General features: G+C 44.1%; 1 protein-coding gene across 6 annotated transcripts in view; it reads left to right on the forward strand.

Annotated features, from left to right (window-relative positions):
• inpp4b (inositol polyphosphate-4-phosphatase type II B) overlaps positions 1-22,304 on the forward strand; it is a 222,570-nt gene that overhangs the window by 141,371 nt on the left and 58,895 nt on the right. For all 6 annotated transcript variants that reach the window (XM_084043328.1, XM_084043330.1, XM_084043329.1 and 3 more), the window contains 2 exons: positions 6,269-6,373; positions 13,419-13,527. In XM_084043328.1, the coding sequence (XP_083899454.1) occupies positions 6,269-6,373; positions 13,419-13,527 (214 nt within the window). The remainder of the gene's footprint in view (positions 1-6,268; positions 6,374-13,418; positions 13,528-22,304) is intronic.

Genomic DNA, 22,304 nt, shown 5'->3' on the forward strand with positions numbered 1-22,304 from the left:
AGCGCATGTACATGACACAGACACACATGCGCGCTCGCGCTCTCTCTGTGTCTCTCTCTCTCTCTCTCTCTTTCTCCCTCTCTCTCACACGCACACGCACACGCACACGCACACGCACACGCACATGCACTTCAAATGACAGATGTTAGGTGTCTCTATCAAATTATCGCTCCGTATCCTCAACCCGACTCAATAAATTGCTGCTAATAGAATTACTATTAGGAATAAATGCACACCGATATCAAATACCCTCATGGCCAGGGCAGAACACTATTTGCTCTCTCTCTCTCTCTCTCTCTCTCTCTCTCTCTCTCTCTCTCTCTGTCTGTCCCTGTCATGTCCCCCTCTCTCCCCCTCAACATCGATATATTTCAGCCTATGCGTCCCGCAGCTGCAGGAACCTGATGGCAAGTGATTGATTTTACTCTGATTTCCTCGGCTCCCGTAATGAGATATTTGTCACTGCTGCTTTCCCCTGTGACCGGCTGATGAGGGATGATGGCAGTGGCAGCAACAGCGGTGGCAAGGGCGAAGGCTCCCGCTCTCCCTTGGCTCGGCACCGGGGGAGGAGGAGGAAGTCAGGGAGAGGATGTTCCCAGGAGGAGGCTGGGGGTAGCAGGGGACAAGGCCTTGATGGTTCCCGACAAGCTCGTTCTTGTGGCCCAGATGCCTTGTGCAGCTGATAAAGCTGGTCGTTAGACACCTACTCTACAAACCCCCCAACCCCAAATGCACCCCCCCGCTCCAATCCAGCCCCATGCATTAACTTTGTGGGGCTGACAGGCGACAGGGCTAGCCGGGGCAGGCCAGACTGGTGGCGTGGATTAATTATTAATACCTGATGAGATTAAAAGAAAGGTGTGAGATAGGAGGAGAGTAGAGTGAGAGCGGGAATGCATTAGGGAGCGGTGGCTAATAGAGGACAGGACAGAAGAGATAGATGTAGAGAAGAGATAGATGAAGATAAATGGTAAGGAACTGTATCAAAGATATGAAATGGCAGCGAGAAGGTCCTCATGCAGGTGGCGTGGGGTAAATGTCCTGCCCACCACCGCGGAGACTAGGTGTTCAAATCCTCCACGGTGGCTGGGTATTAGACCAAACACAATTGGCCATGGGAGGGAAGCCGGGCAGGAGGGCAATATCTGTCACTGCATTATCACCTCCTACTGGTTGGTCATGCAGTTCAGAAGGGTATGGAGCTAGGAAGAATTGTGTGTAGCTCTGCATGTGTTACATCCTCACTGTCAGGTGAAAAGAAGCAGCCTTGATAACATTTGTATCAAAGGAGGCAAGTGGTTGTCTGTGCTCTCCCCAGGACCAATTGTAGGAGTTAGCAGTGACGAGAGACCAGAATACACAGTGAATCAGGAATTGGCGACCAAAGTGGGGAAAAAAAGGAACAGGATAAAGCATTGTCAAATAAATGGCGGTAAGGAAGCTGTGTTGTGGTACATGTAGAGCAACAGAAGTGAGCGTCGCACGTAGCTAAACATTGAAGAAAAGGACGTGCTTAAGAGAAGGACGGTCACGCCACCGAATTCTTACAAGTCAAAGTGCAAATGAGGAAATGAAATCAGATAAAGTGATAATAAAAGGTGTGCTTGGAGATGAAGGAAGAGAAAAGACCTAGGGTGTCAAGTGAGAGGCGTCAGAGCATGAATAAACATGAAGGAAGAGAGAGAGAGAGAGAGAGAGCACAGTGAAAGAATAAGAACAGCAAGAGGAGGAGGAGGAAGAGACAGCCTGTCCCTGGAGAGGTGGAGGCAGAATCCCCTGTCCGTGCTCAGGTCCAACAGCCGCTGTGTTTCCCGTTCTATCCATTTTTAATGAGACATGCTGACCCCGGCACACACACTCAGAGAAGCTCTAATAACTGTGTTCCATTCATGAATTAATCATTCTCTTCGGCTCCCATTGTTTGCCAGCCACCCCAAAATTAGCGGTGTAAATCCCGCTAAGTGCGGTTTGCATTGAAAGGTGCGTCGCCAGCAGCATGTCTTCACAGCATACACAAAAACTGCCAATCACCCCTCACCACCAGTGGTGACTGCAGAGCCCACAGCAACGTGAGAGAGAGGCGGTGTCTGTCAAAAGCAATGTAGGTTGCTATTGTGAATTTCTTCTGTGTCTGGCAGAAATCTTGTATCTCCATATTTCATCTTTTTATGATTTTTTGAATAAATGAATGCTGCAAAAGTAGCTAAATTAGCCAATACAAGCTTGTAGATCTGCCATTTTGGGAAATCTTTGCCTATGATGACCTAAAGGATGTCAGGTTCATAAATATTCAACCAATTGATTGTTTTAACAAGAGCTTGTGACTAACTGCATTAACTGCATTGGATCTATTAGAACACTACTAAAAAGTAATGGTTTTGGACATAAGAACGGTTTAAGGCTTTTTGCCTGACAGCAATAACGTAGTGACGGGAGGCGGAACATGTGTGCTTATATGAGGCTGTGTACTTATTGAATCTGCTGTGGAAAATGTATCGGAACAAAAAAAACAGGCAGAGGACAGTGCTGTGAGATCAATCTCCGTCAAATCATTACTGCTGACATCGAAAATAATGACAAGTCACTGGTAATTGTAACCGTCCAGGTGCGCGGAGCCTGGGACAATGATTAAGGCCTCAGTTGCTCATATTTTGCTCATATTTTACTCATTCTGTCTCTGCTGTTGTCTTCCTCCCTGCCTTTCTGCTGTCACATATGTATATATATATATATATATATATATTTGTTTTTAAATTTAGAGTAGCCAATTATTGTTTACCCCCTTTTCTCCCCAATTTAGTGGTTATGCCAATTGATTCCTCCCCACACACATTTCTGTGTTGTCACTGCTGTCGTATCCTACTGACTCACCTGCCAGTGAGGAGCCCCCACCAGGAGGACGTAGAGCCTTCGTCCTACTCTTCCCGCCCAACACTCCCCGCTGACAGGTGCCGCCCCAGCCTGTAGGAATACGTGCAATGACCGATATCACCCTCCCCGTCCGGCTTCCCTCCCCCGAACACGGGCCAATTGTTCGTGTAGACGCTCGACAAAGCCGGTTGCACCACGGTGGATTTGAACCCACAACCTGGTGGGCAGGGACTTAACCACTCCGCAACCCGAGCGTCCTTGCTGTCACATAATAATATTAATCAGTGCAGTGCACACAATTACTGTGGACATGGAGATTACAAATTTCAACTGGTTCTCCAGCTCTCACTTGCCTATCAAACCAGCCCCGCAGCGCTGTACAGTACCTTCCTGTTGTTTGATTGAAACAAGTACCCCGCTGTGCTACTGGGGCACCATCGAACACCTTGAAGGTTGCTAGCCACTGGCAGTCTGGCCGTGGCTGGCTGTTGTTGTGGTAGTCTTGTTTGGTTTTCTCAGCTTGTCCTCGGGCTCCTTGTCCAGTGAGGTGGTTGGTCAAATGTTTTACTGTAGCACATCGATTGTTATTCCTCTGAAAGAATCAGTTAATGATGCAAAAAGCAAAATGATGCTGAAAAAGTGAACAAGAAGAGAATCTTCCCAGAGCTGTCCCTCCCTTGTCTCCCACACCCTCCTACATTTAAGCTTCCCTACGTCTATTTCAATATAGCAGCAGTACAAACACACTTGTCTGCTCACTCAATTTTTCGTTTTGAACAAAACGACCCCAGAGAACTGAGATGAAGAGATAGTAACCCTGTCTGCTTTTAGACAGCTGTTGGCCAATACCGCTGGCGTCAAGCAACATACCACCTGGACAAACAGATGGGGATTTCATATGGCTAATTCGTCTAACCCACAGCGGTCAGTAAGCTCGATTAGCCCAGGTCCCCAGAGCACTGCAGCCCACGGCGAACTCCCGCTGAGTTTAGCCCACCTGACTTTATGAATGGCTCCACCTTGCGCAGAAAGACTCCGTCTTCTCAGACTAGTTCAATGCTAGCCATGCTATCAATGTTGGGAGCAATGAGGCAACAATGGCACAGTCTTTATTTAGCTTTAGGGGTTAAGGTTAGGGGTTATGTTTTTCTTTTTCCTTTTTTGTGAATGGTTGCTTACATGAAAGTAAAACTCACAAGTGAATATCATTGAAGTGATTAGACATTGATCCAACCTGCAAGGAAGAGTTTAAATTAGATAATCAGCTGTGTTTTTATTATTTTATCTAGTATTGTCGCGTCTTATCTCTTATTTGTTGAAGGTCATCCCAATGTGCAGAAGTGATCGAGGAACAGATGTCCTTCATTGAGGAACATGTGGCTTCATTAAGTCTGGAAGATGCATCTAAATGTTATATTGGTGGAAATAGTGCATTTGTTTTCCTTGGCAGCACAAATGCATTGTGTTGGCACACTGCACGTGTTGGATTTAATGTCTTTTCATTTGAACTAATAGTTGTGGGGATGAAGGTAGCATAAAGTGGCACAATTACACAGAATTAATGCACCCTGCAATTTTATGTCCATACGTGGGCTGGCATAATGCTTCAGACGTGGACGTTTAAAGGGGTCTTTAAAAAAGACCACACACAATTATGGTATTAAAAAGTTTCAGACAGATTTTTCCTTCTTATCTATATACCTTTTTCGACCACCTACTGTTTACTCAAATTACCTCTTTGCAAACATGAGTAGTTTTTTTCTTCCCCTTTTTTGTTTGTTGTTTATTGTTCTTAAAAGCTTAACCCCATTTCAGAGAGACTCACGAGTCTCATTTACATATTTGAGATTTGTGCCGCTAACATGGGGTGTCAATGTGTGGTTTTGAGATTTACGGTAAGCCGCAAACAGACGCCACCTTGTTGTTTTTAAGGGAAAAGTTTTTAATTGGAAGTTTTTTTACCAAAGTGTGTGTGTGTGTGTGTGTGTGTGTGTGTGTGTGTGTGTGTGTGTGTGTGTGTGTGTGTGTGTGTGTGTGTGTTTGTGTGTGTGTGTGTGTGTGTGTGTAAAATCCTATGCTCAGAGGATTATGCTGCACATTACTGGATAGTTTGGATGGCTGATTGGATACACTCTTTTTCATACAGCATGTGTATTGAAGTGTGTGATATGAGTGAACATGTTAGATATACGTACATACCTCTACCACATTAGCTCATAACCCTATTTCAAGCCTTTACAGCCTTCTTTGAAGCTGCTGTCTGCAGCATGGATATGCTAAATAGGATGATGAGGGGGGGCATTTCAGATTCGTCTATAAAATCTGTGTATAAACAAAAATATTTTTCATCATGTTACATCGTGTACCTTATTGGGAAACATTTAAAAACATCTAAGTCAAATCGGTCTAGTCTAGACTCCCTACTGTATGCTGTATTACCTTCCCTCATGTAGATTACACTCCTACTCCCTTTATGCGGATTTACCGTGCATGTTTTTTTTACCTGAGGTGCATTTGTGAAAAAAAATGTTTTTTTTTACATTTCTTTGTTGCACGAACCGGTCTATTGAACTGAACCTGCAAATGTTCCAAACATTTATAGTACTGTATAATCCTGATACTACACACACTATCTGTATGTATCTTGATTATATACCTGTTTCTATTCTGTGTTCTTTCTTTCTTTTTCTTATCTTCCCTGCTCTGACTCTTCCTCAAATCTCTCTCTTCTCACGGAAACTACAAAATGATGGAGCATGCACGAAAAAAATCATTTCACCCAGCCATATGACCTGTAAACCTGTGATGTGACAATAAAGCTGATTCTGATTCTGAAGTGTTTTGCCAAACTTCACCATAATAACTCATCACTGATAGCATGCCCCGACAGTGTCGATATAAGTCTAGCTTTGAATGGCTGCTTGCACAACACTTATTCACATTGATTTTATTTCCCATTATGTATTACCTTTTCTTACATAATTGTTTATCAAATGACTCTACAGACATTCAATGGCAACAAGAGTGTTTTTCTTCATTGGAAAATCGAAGAGAAGATTGGAACATCAGGCCAATTTACTAAACTTGCTGTCGGCTAAACTGTCTTTACATCTCACTGTCTGTGCGCTTGCTCTCTCCATATATCTATCTCCCTCTTTCCACAATTAGCACACAAACAAAGACAATAAACAGTAAAAAGCCTTGAAAAACACAGCCACTGTATGGAAAGACCACAGTGTTGCTAGACCAGATGGTAATGGTGTTACATATCACCAGAAGCTATCATCACAGCAACGTCTTTGTTTCTGGAAGCTTTGTATACTCGATTACCGATGCAATGTATGTTTTACAGCACAGTGACACATTTTCTTTCTGTTTTGTGTTTCCATTTACTCAGGTCCTTCATTCAAAGCAAGTTGTTGTAAAACCCAGAAGTCCCTGCAATTCATTCCGATCAACCTGCACACCCAGCGGATGAGAGTGACGTGCCCCAGAAAAACAGGTATCATATTGCGATAGTTGATTTGACATTTTAACCTTTTAACCTTATCCAGAGCAGATACAGTAGGGCATCAGTGTCTTGTTCAGGGATGTGTGGGTGTTGATGGACACATGGCCCGAAGCAAGGATGAAATGTGGGATACAGAATTTAATTTACTTGTCTCACCCCCACAGGTAATCACCATTATGCCTTTTTCAGACCCACACACACAGGATCCACTTGAAAAGAGCAAAAGATGGCTCCCTGACGTGTGATTTGGGACGAGACCGGAGCTTTGGGCAAACCACGCCCCCGGAGAGCCGCTGGAATCCAAACCGTGCCCCCGACCGTCTCCATTGGTTGGCTGTTTCCTGTTGTTGTCATATATCAACTTGCTCGTTCTTTTTTTTAAACGGTGGTGGTGCGTTCTCTCTCTCAATATGAAAGCAAGCTTGCTTTACCCACAAGACAGAGAGAGAGAGAGAGAGAGAGAGAGAGAGAAGAAAGAAAGCAATTATTAACTTATATAACAGCGTATTTTCACAACAACAGTTGACAAACGGATGCGCAAGACCGCCGTCTCCATCTATTTATAAACTCTTTGGATATAGCCAGCAGAGAAGTAATTATAAACCCATATAACAGACTAGCGTATTTTGACAGCAACAGGAAACAACCAACCAATGGAGACGGTTGGGGGCGCGGTTTGGATTCCAACAGCTCTCCGGGGGCGTTGTTTGCCCAAAGCTCCAGTCTCGTCCCAAATCACGGCTCCCTGACCTGCATCAGTAGGCCTATAGTTCAATAACCACATACGTATAGGCTTAAAGGAAGATGACAGTTTATTTCAGGAATGAGCAGCTAATATGACATTCATTCACATGATGGACATTTCCAAAAGCCGAATTGTCCATAGTGTTCTCACCTCATCAACCAGGGCCGAAAGATTTGAATGATCTTGGACAGAGAAAGATAGACAGTACTCTAATTAAGCCGCGTTCATTTGCCCGAAGAGGAAGGCCTTTTCCTTTTCTACCGCTCTGCTCCCCACTGTAACTGTCTGAGCGCAGTCTGCAAGCCTTTCACATCCTTATCTCTGTCAGGATGCATTATATCTGCTAACTGTTAACTGCACTAGCTGTGAGCGGGATCCATTTCAAGTGTCGGCTGGGTGATTGATGGAACGTTGAAGGCAGACAAGCCTTGACATGGATCTCCACTGCTGAAGACATCAGAGATGACAGTTGAAATAAGTAGATCAAGTAATCTTTTTTGCTGTGACCACTGCCTGACTCCCCTGAAGAGGTAGAAGAAAAGGAGAAGGAAGAGAAAAACGAGATGCATTGCAAGTGAGAAAAAGTGGCAATAGAAACATTATTTGTGTTGAACCATGACTTGGAGGTGTAATTGTCGTTATGATTTGTTTGGGTCCAATAAAGGTTCACTGTGACATTAACATATTTTGTAAAAGATTGCCAAGTTGCCAAGTACACTTTTCCCCTGTTGGTGCACATAATTAATTTCTCAAAAATCGAAACTTATAATTATGGGAGCTCCCCAATTATCTACATCAGCGATTCTCAACCTTTTTAATTTCAAGGACCCCTAGTTTGATATGTATTAGGCCACGGACCCCCATTTGATTATTTTTTTTTAATCACTACACTAAAAGTTAACTCGAAGAGTGTGCAAATATACATTTGTTAACTTTCTTGGAATGCCTTGTGCGGGATGAGTTCAAAGAGAAGATTGTGTGCACATCCCACGCCTGTATTTATAGGCCAGGTGCTGGACATCAAGGGAAGAGTCAAGCAAAAGAAGAAGGAAGTCCGCACACTGTTCTCAAGCTCCAAGAAACTCACTTTTTATTTTTGCAAATCTCGTGCAAAAATCGTCTTGTGCGGGATGGGGACATTGTGGAAATCTGAGATGGGAGATGACCTCAGGAGACAGCTGTTCATGGCTACAGTGGAATCAGTACTGCTGTACGGAGCTGAGACATCACAATACAGCAGGAAAAAGGCCCTGGATGGCATATATCACGCATATCAGTGATATGCGTGATATATATATATGATATCACGCATGATATCACATATGAGGACCACATCGGAGACATGGACCTCTACGGGGGCCTCCAGAGGGTCACGAACAAGGCCTGTTCTCTGTGTCAGGCACCCGGAAGTGATGGCGAGCCTACTGATACTGTGGGAACCAACCCAAGGCACAGCTAGGTGGGGAAGTTGGCTGGGCACCACCACTAACGGACACACTGGGTACAAACACACTTGTCCGTTTGCAACCGAACGAACGGCCGAAAGTCCCATCCACTCCCATGTTAAAAAAAAACGGAAAAACGGACGCAATCCGGTCTGGAAAAAGCACATCCGTGTTCCGCTTTTCATTGAGTAACAGACAGAAATGGCCGGATCCGGAACAAGAGCTTCCGTTTCGTAGCGACCCGTTTTCCGCCAGCAAACGGACATGTCTGTTTGTACCCACTGCAGCATGACAGCAGAGCCAGCAACACTGCATATCCCCAGACCCTGATGCTGCATAGGAAGGAGTGGAGAGCGGCGATCCAGGAGTTCCAAGTTGCCGTTGGTTAGTCCGCACCCTCGCATCGAATGAACTACAATACATCAATCTCAACAAAATGAATAACTCTGTATAAGAGTGTGTGATGAGGCCTAGACCGTGGCGTCGCGGTCTAGGCACCCTGGTTGAAAATCCTTAATAGCAGTGTGCCGCGGGTTCGCGTCCCGTTCCCGTCGGCCTTTCCTGCATGTCTTCCCCCCATCTCTCTCCCCATTCTTCCTGTCAGACTACTTTCCCTGTCCCTCTTCAATGAAAAATAATAAAAAACTACCAAAAACAAATCTTTAAAAAAAAAAAAAAGAGTGTGTGATGAACCTGCACAACCGTGGCGTGCACAGTGGCTGCTGTGGCACTGTATTTATTGCAGGAGATTGAGAACAATCTAATCTGATGTCTGTGACATTTCCACAAACAGCCGTTTGTCCGAGGATGCCAGCCGTGCATTGGTGGAGTGAAGAGAGTGGACTCGCCTCTCCTCCCCCGGTGGCTGATTCTCATTCTGTGCATGCCAATACGCACGCCAATACGCTTTCTGGCCTCCCTCCTCACTTTAATTTCTTCTAATGTGCGCAGCTCTGAACTTTAGTATTGAATGCAGCAGTGACCTTCTGCCACTCATCTTTCTTCTTTTTATTTGAGATTCGACTGCAAAGGCCTCCGAACAGTAACTCTTTTCTCTTTTCAACCCCCCCCCCCCCCCATTAAAGACTAGCTGAAAAGAAAATATGTTGTTCACCCTTTTAGAGCATATCGCTGTCACAACAGGGACATAGTCAATATACAGTATATAATATCAATATAAATGTCATGGGTATGCATGTATTTAGTGCAGATTCTCCACACATACAATGTACAGTACATATGCATACATTCAAGGTTGCTTTATTGTTACATATTGTGCACATCCTCTTCTGGATCCTCATACATTGTAGCAGCATTATTTATAATAATATTAATATCATCATCATCGTCATCATCATATCCAACAAAAAGGAGAAAAAGATAATCTACTCTGTGGAGGTCAGAACAATGCTAAACAACACTAAAATAAGTAAAATGCTACAATGTCAATGCGTAACATAACAGCGGCCAATCAAATATAGCCCCCTGCTGTTCTGATAGATGGTCATTTCTAGACTACTTTGACACATGGGTTTCATTCGGTTCAATGGGTTGCACTCTTTTTATGACTACAGGCTTTATCAAGCCATTGTGAATATACTCTGTGAATATTCCCAAGTCAATTGGTTATTATTAGTCATTGACTGTGTGTCTGTGCTTTTTGTCTATTTAAAAAACCTCAACCATGACTGTTTTCATTAGCATTTTTGTGTATTGATCATCCAGCGAGGGGATAAAACACCACTTTGAGCCAGACGAAATGTTAATTTTTCTGGAAATGGCCACTCTCAGTCTCCCCAGTGACGGCAGCGGAACATTTCAGAGCTCTAAAAAGCCGGGCTTGGCAAAGCAAGCCCCAAGAACATATTGTTCAGCACTCATTTGGGCCATGTAAAAAGGATATTTTGTCAGTGTTTAACAGGGCTGCAGGATGGGTTAAGTATGAATTATACCGACTTATCTTCACCGCCACAATCAATTTCTCCTCTCTGGGAGAAATGGCCCTCTCACTACCCCAACTGTCTCGTTCTCTGTTCGATTTATTGAGACGGGCGGGGCGGGGGGAACCAGGCATGGTGGAGACCAAGCAAATCGGGCCACAAATTGGCCCTTGTGTGATTGATGTCCTGAGATGCTGTCATTGTATTTCAGTGTTGCCGCTTCTGCCACTGCTGCTTCTGCGTGGGAGGGGTGAAACCAATTAAGGGTTGACTTGGAAGTTGGAGAACTCCAGGGGCCAAAAAGCGTGTGGCGAGCATGGGGCTGCATGGCTGGGCACAGGGATAATTAACACAGGATGTGGTGGACAGCAGTAAAGCGCCCCTACACACAGACATGATGCACATGCTCACACAGATACACGCTTACTCGCATAATGACTCGTGCACTATACATTCCTGTGTTCAATTAACTCAGAGAGTGCATGTGTGTACACTCTCGGAGTTACAAAAGGATACATTGAGACTTTGTGTACTGACACAGACACAAATAATAACACATAACCAACCCCTGTCACTAGGGGGGCATGGTGGTGTTGTTAGTCCACATTGTTGTCCGTCTCCCCGCGGTATCACTTAGGGCTGTCTTGTGCTATTAATTCCTGTGTTGTTGTTTTTCCAGCGACCCTTCAAACAGCACTTCCTGTGGGGTGGTGGCATACCACCGCCGCCCCCTGGGGTGGTCATTAGCTGACCTGCCACTAAAGCTCATGGCAAAACATTCACACACACACACACACACACACACACACACACACACACACACACACAGAAATGCATACACGCACAAACAAACACACACACAGACACACACAGACATACAGTCCCCCCCCGCCTCCCACCCCCCCCCAACTCCTCCACTCCTCTGTTCCGCCATCCCGTCCTGTGCCGCCGCCTCTCCTCCTCTGAGTTCTTCTTCCTCTCACATTAGTGTCAGCTTCATCCATTGCTCATTCAAAACAAGACCTGTTATGAGCACCTCTGTGCTTGCCAGCCGTCTGTGAAGTGTTTATTTACTTTCGATGGCGGTGTGCAAATTGGAATGAAGCCGCTGTGACATTGGCCCGTCCTTCCTCTTCAACATGGGAGCAACGCTACATTAAGACCAGAAGGCAGCTGCTCAGAGAGGGGGGGGGGAGAGAGAGAGAGAGGCCTTGGTAATGGAGCAATATACAAGGCTGCAATATAAATCAGGCAGGAAGGCGGGGGGTTTGGTTCTAAAAGTAGATGCAATAGAATATGCATGGTTCTGCACCACTTTTAAGTATCTACTGGTATGGCTGGTTCATGTACTCTGTGTTTTTTAATACCTCTGACTGCATCTTGTCAGCCCAACATGTCATGTCCTCTGCTCGCTGTGTGTGTGTGTGTGTGTGTGTGTGTGTGTGTGTGTGTGTGTGTGTGTGTGTGTGTGTGTGTGTGTGTGTGTGTGTGTGTGTGTGTGTGTGTGTGTGTGTGTGTGTGTGTGTGTGCGTGCGTGCGTGCGTGCGTGCGTGCGTGCGTGTGCATACTAGTATACACCTTTTGTAGTGCCCATAATCAAATAATCCCATAAAGCTTTAGGGTACATTTATTACATTCATGAATACTGATTCAACTGCGCACCGATCCTCAGATTCACGTTCTTGTAGATCTTTATATGATAGCACACTATATTGTGCAACAAATGTATCAATTTACTGAACAAAGATTTCAAAATAACCATGCATATCTTTTACTTGTGCCCATGCATCCAGGTAAAGACACTGTGTGTGTGTGTGTGTGTGTGTGTGTGTGTGTGTGTGTGTGTGTGTGTGTGTGTGTGTGTGTGTGTGTGTGTGTGTGTGTGTGTGTGTGTGTGTGTGTGTGTGTGTGTGTGTGTGTGTGTGTGTGTGCGTGCGTGCGTGAGAACACCAACTCAGTATAGTATGTGACAATTTTCTTTTGTCAAAGTGGTTCTAACCCAGACTATACGTACTCACTGGGAGACAGCTGCCTAAAGTCCAACTATTGTAAAGTGCACTTGAGTTTATTTTCCTGGCTTGCTCTATGTTACAGCACAGGACCCATTTTGCCTCTTTCAATAGCCTCTTATTTTTTCTGGGAAAAGGTTTTATATATGTGTATATGCTACACTGTAGCATAGGAAAACTATATAAATGTAACTGCATCAAAATGATGTCAGGAAACACCCACCACAGTAATATTCTCAGTGTTAAAGGGACACTTTGCCAACCTACAGTAGATCCCATCCCAAGAAATGACGTCACGAAACAGTACGCCCGATGACATGAAATGGTGTGTTTGACCTTATTGTTTTGCAACGTCAACATTTCGCAGAGAAATACACAGAATACATAGGTATTTTTTGTGACAGTACTTTAGTTTTAATTTTATTTATTATAATCCCAAATTCAGGGACACTTAGACCAGGGCAGGGGGGCGAACCATTGACCTTGTGATTACCAGACAGAGGTCATGATTACCAGACAGACTCTCTATCCACTAAGCCAGTGGTTCTCAAAATTTCAAGGACCCCCAGTTTGATATTATGTATTTGACATATAACTCTGAGAGCGTACAAATGGAACCAAATGGTCCATTTGGTTCCAATTGTGCTCTCTGAGTTACAGGCCCCCTGGGGGTCCACGGACCCCCCTGCCCTAAGCTACGGCCGCCAAAGATATTATTGATCTTCTCACAGTCAGAACAATGGGATTTAGGGTGAACATCTGGGAAGTTTCCCTTTAATGTATCCATTTGTAACTCCCAGAGTGTACAAATGTAACCAAATGGATAGACGTGTAAACTCTCAGAGGATTTTACTATGAAGGACACAAGTTACAAGTTGTTCTCTCTCATCTCCACAGATGCCTTTTATGACATCATCACAGTCGGTGCACCTGCTGCACATTTCCAGGGCTTCAAGTGTGGTGGCCTACAGCGACTACTGAGCAGATATGGAGCAGAGAAGAAAAGGTACACACAGACACAAAAACACACACACACACACACACACACACACACACACACACACACACACACACACAAAACACTCCTATGAAACTGCGGGAAGAGGCCATGTTTATACACAGATAGACAGGCAGTTTATTATACTGTAGGGTTTTTTGTTGACGTGGAATTGGGCTTGTGCCGCTATTGACAAGGGAATTAAAGTGACAGACAAATTTGGTCCTGGCATATGGATCTTTATTTTTCCCGAGGCCCTGAGCAGTTACTTACAGCTGAGTTGGGTTAAACTCAATCTGGAGCTATAACATGACTGCTGCTACTGCTGCTGACAGCTCTATTTGACTGGAGGCAACAGGCACCATGTCAGGAAGAAGAAGGATTATGTTGAGTTGGTATTTCATTCAGCTCTCCTTCTTTCTTAGTTTTTTTTTGTTCACCCTCTCTTTCTCTTTGTGCTGTCTCACACAGCGGGTGACATTTCCCCAGATGTTGCACACAAAAAATCTCTTGGTTTAGCATAAAAGTCAGTTGAATACTGTGCTCAGAACAACTGTTGGGTTAAAAATACCACAAATGTCTCAGTTGAGATAAAGAGATTGACTTTGTCACTACAGATGGCAGGATTGCCAGAGCATATTTTATGATGATAATAAATGAACAGGAACCCCTAAAACATTTCGAGGTAATGACCTAAATCAGCCTAAAGTCTGTTCAGTATTTATTAAAATATATTTAATTTATTGTTTTACAGTCAATTTATGTGGCAGCCGCTTTGAGGTTAGAGAATGTGGCTTGCGATCGAAAGTTGTCTGGTTGTATTGCCCAGCCTGGTTAGGAATATCTAGATGTAAACCAGAAATGCTGTCTCCTCACCTCAGCAACAGCAAGTGAAATGCCTTTAAGCAAGGCACTTACTTTGCTCTACCAGTGCTGCTCAGTGGCCAACTGCCGAAGATTTGTTTCTGTACAGGCCAGCTTCCTGGTGTTAGGCCGAATTCACATCAACCGCGGTATTCCACATCTGTGTTATGCGAAAGTGGCGTGGTTCCACACATTGTCTTTGGTGAGGCGTGACCTGGCTGTGGTTGGAGGCGAAGCCATCAAAAAGCAGTGTGAAAGAGTTGAGGCAAGTTCAACTTTTTCACTGGCGCTTTGCAGCGAGACAGAGCTGTGGTCTGACCTAGGCATGGACTAGGCATACATACAAAGGTGACTCTGAAGAGGAAAGCTTTCATTTTCTGTACAGGCAAAGGTTTAACAAACACCAATGTGTTCAATTATGAGTAATCCTCCCACTTTGCCCAGTCTTCTCTCAACATTTTACCAATTGCTAGTTTCAATCCCTCAGATGCTTTGTGCCTCAAGGTCCTGATCCTTCCACAGTAACCCTGAGTCATCCCTACATGATGCCAAGGGAGTGTTCCCTGATTGGATTTGTGTGTGCTAGATTGAATTACCTGCCTATACATCGGGCTTGTGCCTTTGTAATCAGTCTATTTGGCTGATGGCATAGACATGTCTAATTAGTGTGGTCCTCTCATTCTGTCACAGAATATCCCACAGAGTGTCCCACAAACACCACAGAGGTGAATGAATAGAGGAAGTGGCAACTATGAATGTTTTACAGATAAACACATTAGGCAGAGCACATAATGGAGAGTCATGTATGCCTGCATACAAAACACAGGCGTAGGTAATCAAACAAACATGCCCCCATGTCCCCGTACAACTGCAGAAACACAGTGAGACATGCAGTATTGTACATCGAAACATCCATACCGTCCGTCCGTCCGTCCGTCCGTCCGTCCATCCATGCATACATGAGAATACGAGACAGCCCTGTTATTTTACTGTATTATTCACAAATCACACAGTATTCAATTCCCTTTCTCTCTTTACCCCCCTCTGTCTCTCTCTCTCTCTCTCTCTCTCTCTCTCTCTCTCTCTCTCTTTTTCTCTCTGTCTGTCATGCACACACATACTGCGCAGGTACTGTATGCACATGCATCTATTGTGCTGATGTCCCCTCCTGGGGCAACTTGTCCAAATGACTCCCTTAGAATCTGCGATCAGCAGTTCCTGGGACAGCAGAGGCAGATGTCATCGGGGTTCAGCTTGTGGTCACTCTGAGTGATGCCAGAGGAAATGAAGAGTGATTTTTCCCCATGGCACACCACCGAATGCAAAGTCATTACAGTCCATGCCAGATCCAATTAGTTACGCAGAGTTTGGAGAAGAAGAATAAAGTATAGGAGAATGGAAGGATGGAGACAGAGGGGTGGGGGGTGGAGGTTAAGAGTGAGATGGGGATGAGGCTATAAGGGATAAGTTGGTGGGAAACTAGTTGAGGGAGCCTGTGCTGATTAACAAAAGAAAACGGAGGGAAACTTCTTTACGCTAAAGTGCACAAGCGAATTTGCTGAAGATGGTCAGTTTTATCTGTGCTAGCATGCACCCCGCGATAAGCGGCAGCATATTTTCAAGAGTCTACCGGAGTGAAATCATTTCTCCTTTAGAATGAGAGATTAGACCACTAGGAAAAGTGTTCCCTGGGGAAAGACGGAGCTTTTTGTTTCATATTTGATTTAGCTAATGACTCACTGTAGCTTAAATTTTCCAATTTTCCGCCTGGCTACACCGTCGACGGGCCCGCGCCAAGCCCTCGTCCGCGTTTGACCTGGAATCCAGACGTTTTGTCACTCACTGTCAGAATGAAACGAGAAGAAAGAAAGAAAGAAAGAAAGAAACTCCAACTGGCCCTGTATACCCATCCCCCCTCCCTTGCTCTTTTTCATCCTCTGCGGTTTGCATCAAATTTGCACAGTTGCACAGTTTTTCTAATGGAGGCACGTGTTGCTTTCAAATGAGGAGCACTCATTATTGTGTGGATTCATTTGCATCTTACTGAAAGTGTGACTGGATGCGTAGCCCTGGAAGTGCCACGCAGACGTGTTTTGTCTTCTGCATGTGAAGATATGAAAGTTGCGCTGCGAGCCGGATCGAGTCGAAGTCATTCTGTGCAACAAAAGCAGCGCTCGAACACACTCGCATACACAGTCATACATACATGCATACTGTAAATGCACGTATGTGCACACGCATTGTCCCACACGCATTACCACAAGCCTGCATGTACGCACAAAGTCATTCTGTGCAACAAAAGCAGCGCTCGAACACACTCACGCGCACGCACGCACACGCACACGCACGCGCACGCGCACACACACACGCACACGCACACATCCATAATCAGCCGGTGCCAGTGTCTTTTCAGAACAGGCCTTTTGTAATCAAGTTTGATTAAAACGGGAACAATCGGCAAGATGTGAGACTGGCCCTATTCAACGTGATATTAATTCATCAAAGGAGAGGTGGGGACAGCTATGGGAAAGTAGGGGGAAAAACACCCTGAGCACAGAGGTGTTACCAGGAGGCCAATAAAAGAGCTATTCGTCTTTGTTCCCCAGACACCAAAGGAGAGGGAGGGGAGCTCTTTGTGGATCCATTAAAAAGCTGCGATGGGGCAAACTTGGCAACAACTACTGTACGTTACAATGTAGGCTGTCTTCTATGCATCTTGTGGCCGAGGCTTTAATCAATAGGCACATGTAGTGGTCCTCAGGTAACCCCTGCATGAACACACACACACACACACACACACACACACACACACACACACACACACACACACACACACACACACACACACACACACACACACACACACACACACACACACACACAGTGGGAGCACTGTTTAGCTCTCATATCTTTCCCCACTTACTGTAGCTGGCTGTTTTAAAAAGTCACCACATTTTGATCCTTTTTTTAATTGAGCCCTATAGACGTATTCACTGAATCGCTGAGATGGGCTAATCTCACGTTAAAAGACTCTCTGGAGTCACTAGGCTTTTACTGTACAATGATACAGCTTTTTTTTTTTGCAGAGATTGTAATCTGAATATACCCACTTTGTGTGTGTGTGTGTGTGTGTGTGTGTGTGTGTGTGTGTGTGTGTGTGTGTGTGTGTGTGTGTGTGTGTGTGTGTGTGTGTGTGTGTGTGTGTGTGTGTGTGTGTGTGTGTGTGTGTGTGTGTGTGTGTGTGTGTGTGTGTGTGTGTGTGTGTGTGTGTGCGCGTGCGTGCGCTTGCGTAAGAGTTTACATTCTGATGAAGTCTTGTGTGTGTCCTCCTGTGTATGTGTGACAGTGAGAGATTGTCAACCTTTTCTGGATTAAGGCCCACTTGAAAATCTCGAAAGTGTTCGCGGTCCACCCATCTGGTCCACCCATCTGACCACCTCACAAAGTGGCCAGATTTAGTTTAGGTTAAATCGTGAGGTTGTCCATTATACACAGGGTCAAGTGTTCCAGGGTTCAATTGAAACAGATGTCCCCCAGAGCAGAGAGGTCAGACCTCAGTAATGCTTTGTTCACATTGGAGCGTCACACAAAAAAAGCATGAAGCTAAGCACGAAGCTAGAGGCCAAAACTGGGCGTGTCTGAGGTTAGTACATTACATTACAGTCATTTAGCAGACGCTTTTATCCAAAGTGACTTATAAGAAGTGCATTCAACATGAGTGGCTCATGTACAGTATCAGCTATGTGCCCGCTTGGTGTGGTGAAAAAACTAGCTGTATGAACAGGAGCGCATTGCTTAGCTCTTGGGAGGTTTGAAGTCACGCTCTTTGCTGTCTAGCTTCACAACGTGAAACGCTGTAGACATTTCATTGAAACTTGAAGCTAGTATTTTGCGTCAAGCTGAGCAATGTGAACGGGGCATTATTAGGCTGTGTGGAAGAGTGACACATTTAGCCTTTGTCTGGTTTCCAGGCTATGACACATCTCCCTTCTCATTTTTTGGTTGGGGTTACAGTAGTCTCTCAAAGGGCTACAGTGACATAGTGCACATTAATAGAGTCTCAGGATTTCAATACCTAGCTGCATCTTGTCCAGCAACATGCCCAACGTGTGTGTGTGTGTGTGTGTGTGTGTGTGTGTGTGTGTGTGTGTGTGTGTGTGTGTGTGTGTGTGTGTGTGTGTGTGTGTGTGTGTGTGTGTGTGTGTGTGTGTGTGTGTGTGTGCGTGTGAGAAAGAGGGGTGAGAGGATGGCAGAAGGGAGGGGATATCGAGATAAAGGAAGGATAAGAAATCTCTTAAGTGTAGTTGCTTATTTGGGCTTGCTGTCTATGTGTCCGCAGACCCCCACCTGAAACTATCTTGTGCCGGTGCCCCCCCCCCCCCCCCCCCATACAATGTTTAGAAAATAGTCATTTTTCGAGATTTTTTGAAAATGGCAGATCTATAAGCTCACAGCGATGCGATGCGTTGTGAGCTTATACTGTAGATCGGCTATTTTCAAATTGCCGATAGTTTCAGATGGGGGTCCGTGGATAAATACATATTCATTTGGGGGGATCGGCTGTTTGAAAATATACATGTTTAAACAGCGGTTTGTTCTAGGTTTTTTCGGAGGGCATACCAGAATCCTTCCCTGTGCGTGGTCGTGGTTACGCTCGCGCGTGGTCAATGGATGAAGATTTGCTAGTAGAGGGGTACGCTTTTTTCCCCAAAAATCTGCAAGTCATACCACGTACTGTAGTGTAACACGGTAGAACACACCACTGGGTTTAAAGTGGTTAAACTGATATAGTCGCTTCTTTTGGGCTTGTTTTCGCGTAGACCTGGTTGCTTATTTCTCTTGAAAAATCTGGCAACACTGGTCGTAGCGTCTGTAGCAGTCCGCCGCAGCTGTCTAAATGACGAAGGAGGCGTTGGCAGTCACCTGGGGTGCCGCGGGGCCGTGCTGCTGACGTCGCCGCATTTTGCCCCCGCAGCTTGTCAGCAGCAGGCCAGGAGCACTACATTAATTTCCCCTCTCCGCTATTAATTAGCCGAACGGCGGAGACGCTGGCTTAATTAGACCACCGGGCCCCACCGAGCTCACTTCTCCTCTCTCCCTCTCTCATTACTGTCAAAACCAATTCCTATTGATCATTTAGGATTAAGAAGAGGAGGGGGGGAAAGAAACAAGGGAGGAAGTTTTTGCTAGTCGCTGTTGTTGCTAGTTTTAGTAAATGTCTACTAATGACTGGACGTGTACACTCACTCACGACTCAAGATAGATTGCTGCCCTTGAATCATCACTGGAGAAGTCACGTCTGAGGGGAGAGTGTTTTTCGTAGAACCCCTGTCTCTGTTTGCTTGTGTGAAATGTGCCCTAGCAAAATACAAGACAGGCTCATGTGCAGATGAATAAACTGTGTGCACACGAGAGGGATGCAGGGAAATCTGTGGCCTACTTTAAGAATTAGCAAGTGGGTTAAGTCATTATCAACTGAGGTGGTAAGGATGGATGTCCAAATATTTGCTAGAAACTCCCTCCAGATAAACCTTTTTTTCTAGCTTTGATTTCAGGGGTATTTCCTTAAACCGAAAGCAAAGGGATTTGGTGGTTACATGGATCCAACACTGGTCCTGGGGACCTAGATTAATGGTACTTTTCTATGGAGTAGTTAATTGCATTCACCTGGTGTCCTAGGTCTAAATTAGTCCCTGGTTAGATAATGGCTAGAATGAAAAGCAGCAGCGTTCCCGAGCTACCACTGGTGATAAGAGAATTCTTGTCAATTGTACAATTATTTCTGTACATGGGCTGCCAGGGTTTGAGGAAGAGAAAAAAAAGGAAGTTGGGTATTTTGTTGATAAAGTTCTTTGTTACTTAGTAATAGTACATTGTAAGGTTTACTTTCATGTCAAGTTTATCAAATAATGGATCTCCATTTATCATACTGAAGTGAAATTGCACTTGCGTGGTATTGCTAGCATAATAATGAGGTTAATTTCTACTTAACCTGCACTAAAGACAAATGGTTTCACTAATTTGCCATAATGCTTCATGTACCTGTGCATGTTGTGTTGAATCGTCAAGAAACAGCATTATACATACTGAAAAGTGATATACCGTTGTGGTTCTGGAAAAAAAGAAACCGGAGAACCAAAGACAACCAGATAAAAATATCATTTGTCTGGTTTACTATTCATATGTACATTTTTGTTTTATTGTAGTATAAACTACTACTGACAAAATGTCTTCCGAATTACACTGGGATTTTTTTTTATTATTTGCAGAATAATGCTGTACTGGTCAAAATCACATACTGTAAAGGTGTGCTTTCATACCTCGAATATTACAAAATAAGTTCTTATTCATTTTTAAATAACTCAACACAAATATTTTAACTTAGGAAGTGTTCATAAATCAACATTTGATGGAATAACACTGACACACATCAAGGTGCTGTATCACAGTCCTTCCCTCCAGCTTATCCTATTTCCAGAGTATAGTGATGACCACAGCAGTGTTTTTTCTACTTTTCCTCCTTATCTAAGATTCAGTTCAGGTGATCACCTCGTCAGTATCTCATTAAGTAGCATAAAGTGTGCTCGTGCTGGAATTTGAGATTTGACAGGCACATGGAAGGGTTGCCATCATGTACAGATGCTGATTTGAGAGATATTTGGAGTGGTCTCTTCATTTTTTCAAATCTGTAAAGCCTGATCTATACTTGAGTTAGTATGATGTTTTTCTGACTACAAACAGTAGAATTGCCAAGTAAGTTTGTATTTCTTAGGTTAAACACTTCAGGTCATGATCTGATTTCAGCTACAAAAACATGTTTCAACCCAGACAGCCTCCCTTCATTCATTTGTAAACCCCTGGTGGTTGTGTGCTACATGTGAATATAATAATCAGTCCCTCTAGGATTTTGCGATTGCAAGAATTAACACAAATTGAGGCAATTCCCTCCCTGCAATAACTGCGAGAATGATGTACCCAATATATTCCCATCACAATATTTCTGCATATAATTGTCAAATGTGAGGAATACTGTTACGCACAGCATTGTTTTATATTTTTTCTATTTATGCATGCAAAGTCTATCAGCAATGTAAAATCTGAGCAAATATGTATTGGCTAATGTTGATCATTTTGTTCCACTCTTTTCTGGTCTCTCTTGCCAACTGTAGATACAGTGACTTCCAGGTGTCTTTGTAATTGCAATGAGAAGCGAAGGTGCGGTTAAAGTCGCACAAAGTTTGTAATTTGTTATCGCTCTCACATTGACGAACTGCATGGGCAGCATGGCCAAAGACTTCTTCTTTGGCCAAATGTGAATAGCATAATAAATATTGAACTTAAATGATATGCATAGTAGATTATGTAGCCATGATACAACTTTCATGCTCTTCATGAGTAATAATTTGATTTATACATGCACTTCTGAACGTTAGTACCAAAACCTTGATTCAGATCCTGTAGTCTGAAATACTGTTTCATAGGAAATTGTCTATCTAGTATAATGCTGTGAATGCCATTTAATGGATACTTTTATCCGAAGGAGATCCATACAGTCCTCAGTAATACATAATAAGAGATTCAGAACGACATACTTAGACCTCCCATAAATTACCCCTTATTAAGAAAAAGGATAATATGAATTAGTTAGACATACTGTAGCATTGAAGGAGGCATGAGCTCGGCTCTGGGCTCCCTAGGCTGGCGGGGGGAGTGTAGCGCCCAGGATCACTTAACCCATTAAGACCTGAGGCCGCGTCTAAAAAAAATCTAAATCCTAACAATTTTTCAGAAAAAAATATAAAAAAATATTTTTCACGATTTTTCAAAAATAGCAGATCTACAAGCTCGTAGCGCGGTACTCGGTGCCGCGCTACGAGCTTGTATCTTGCTTGAGTGTGATGCAAATCTAAACTGACAACCTT

Source organism: Gymnoscopelus microlampas (assembly GCF_963454915.1).
Source record: "Gymnoscopelus microlampas genome assembly, chromosome: 2".
Lineage (NCBI taxonomy): Eukaryota > Metazoa > Chordata > Actinopteri > Myctophiformes > Myctophidae > Gymnoscopelus > Gymnoscopelus microlampas.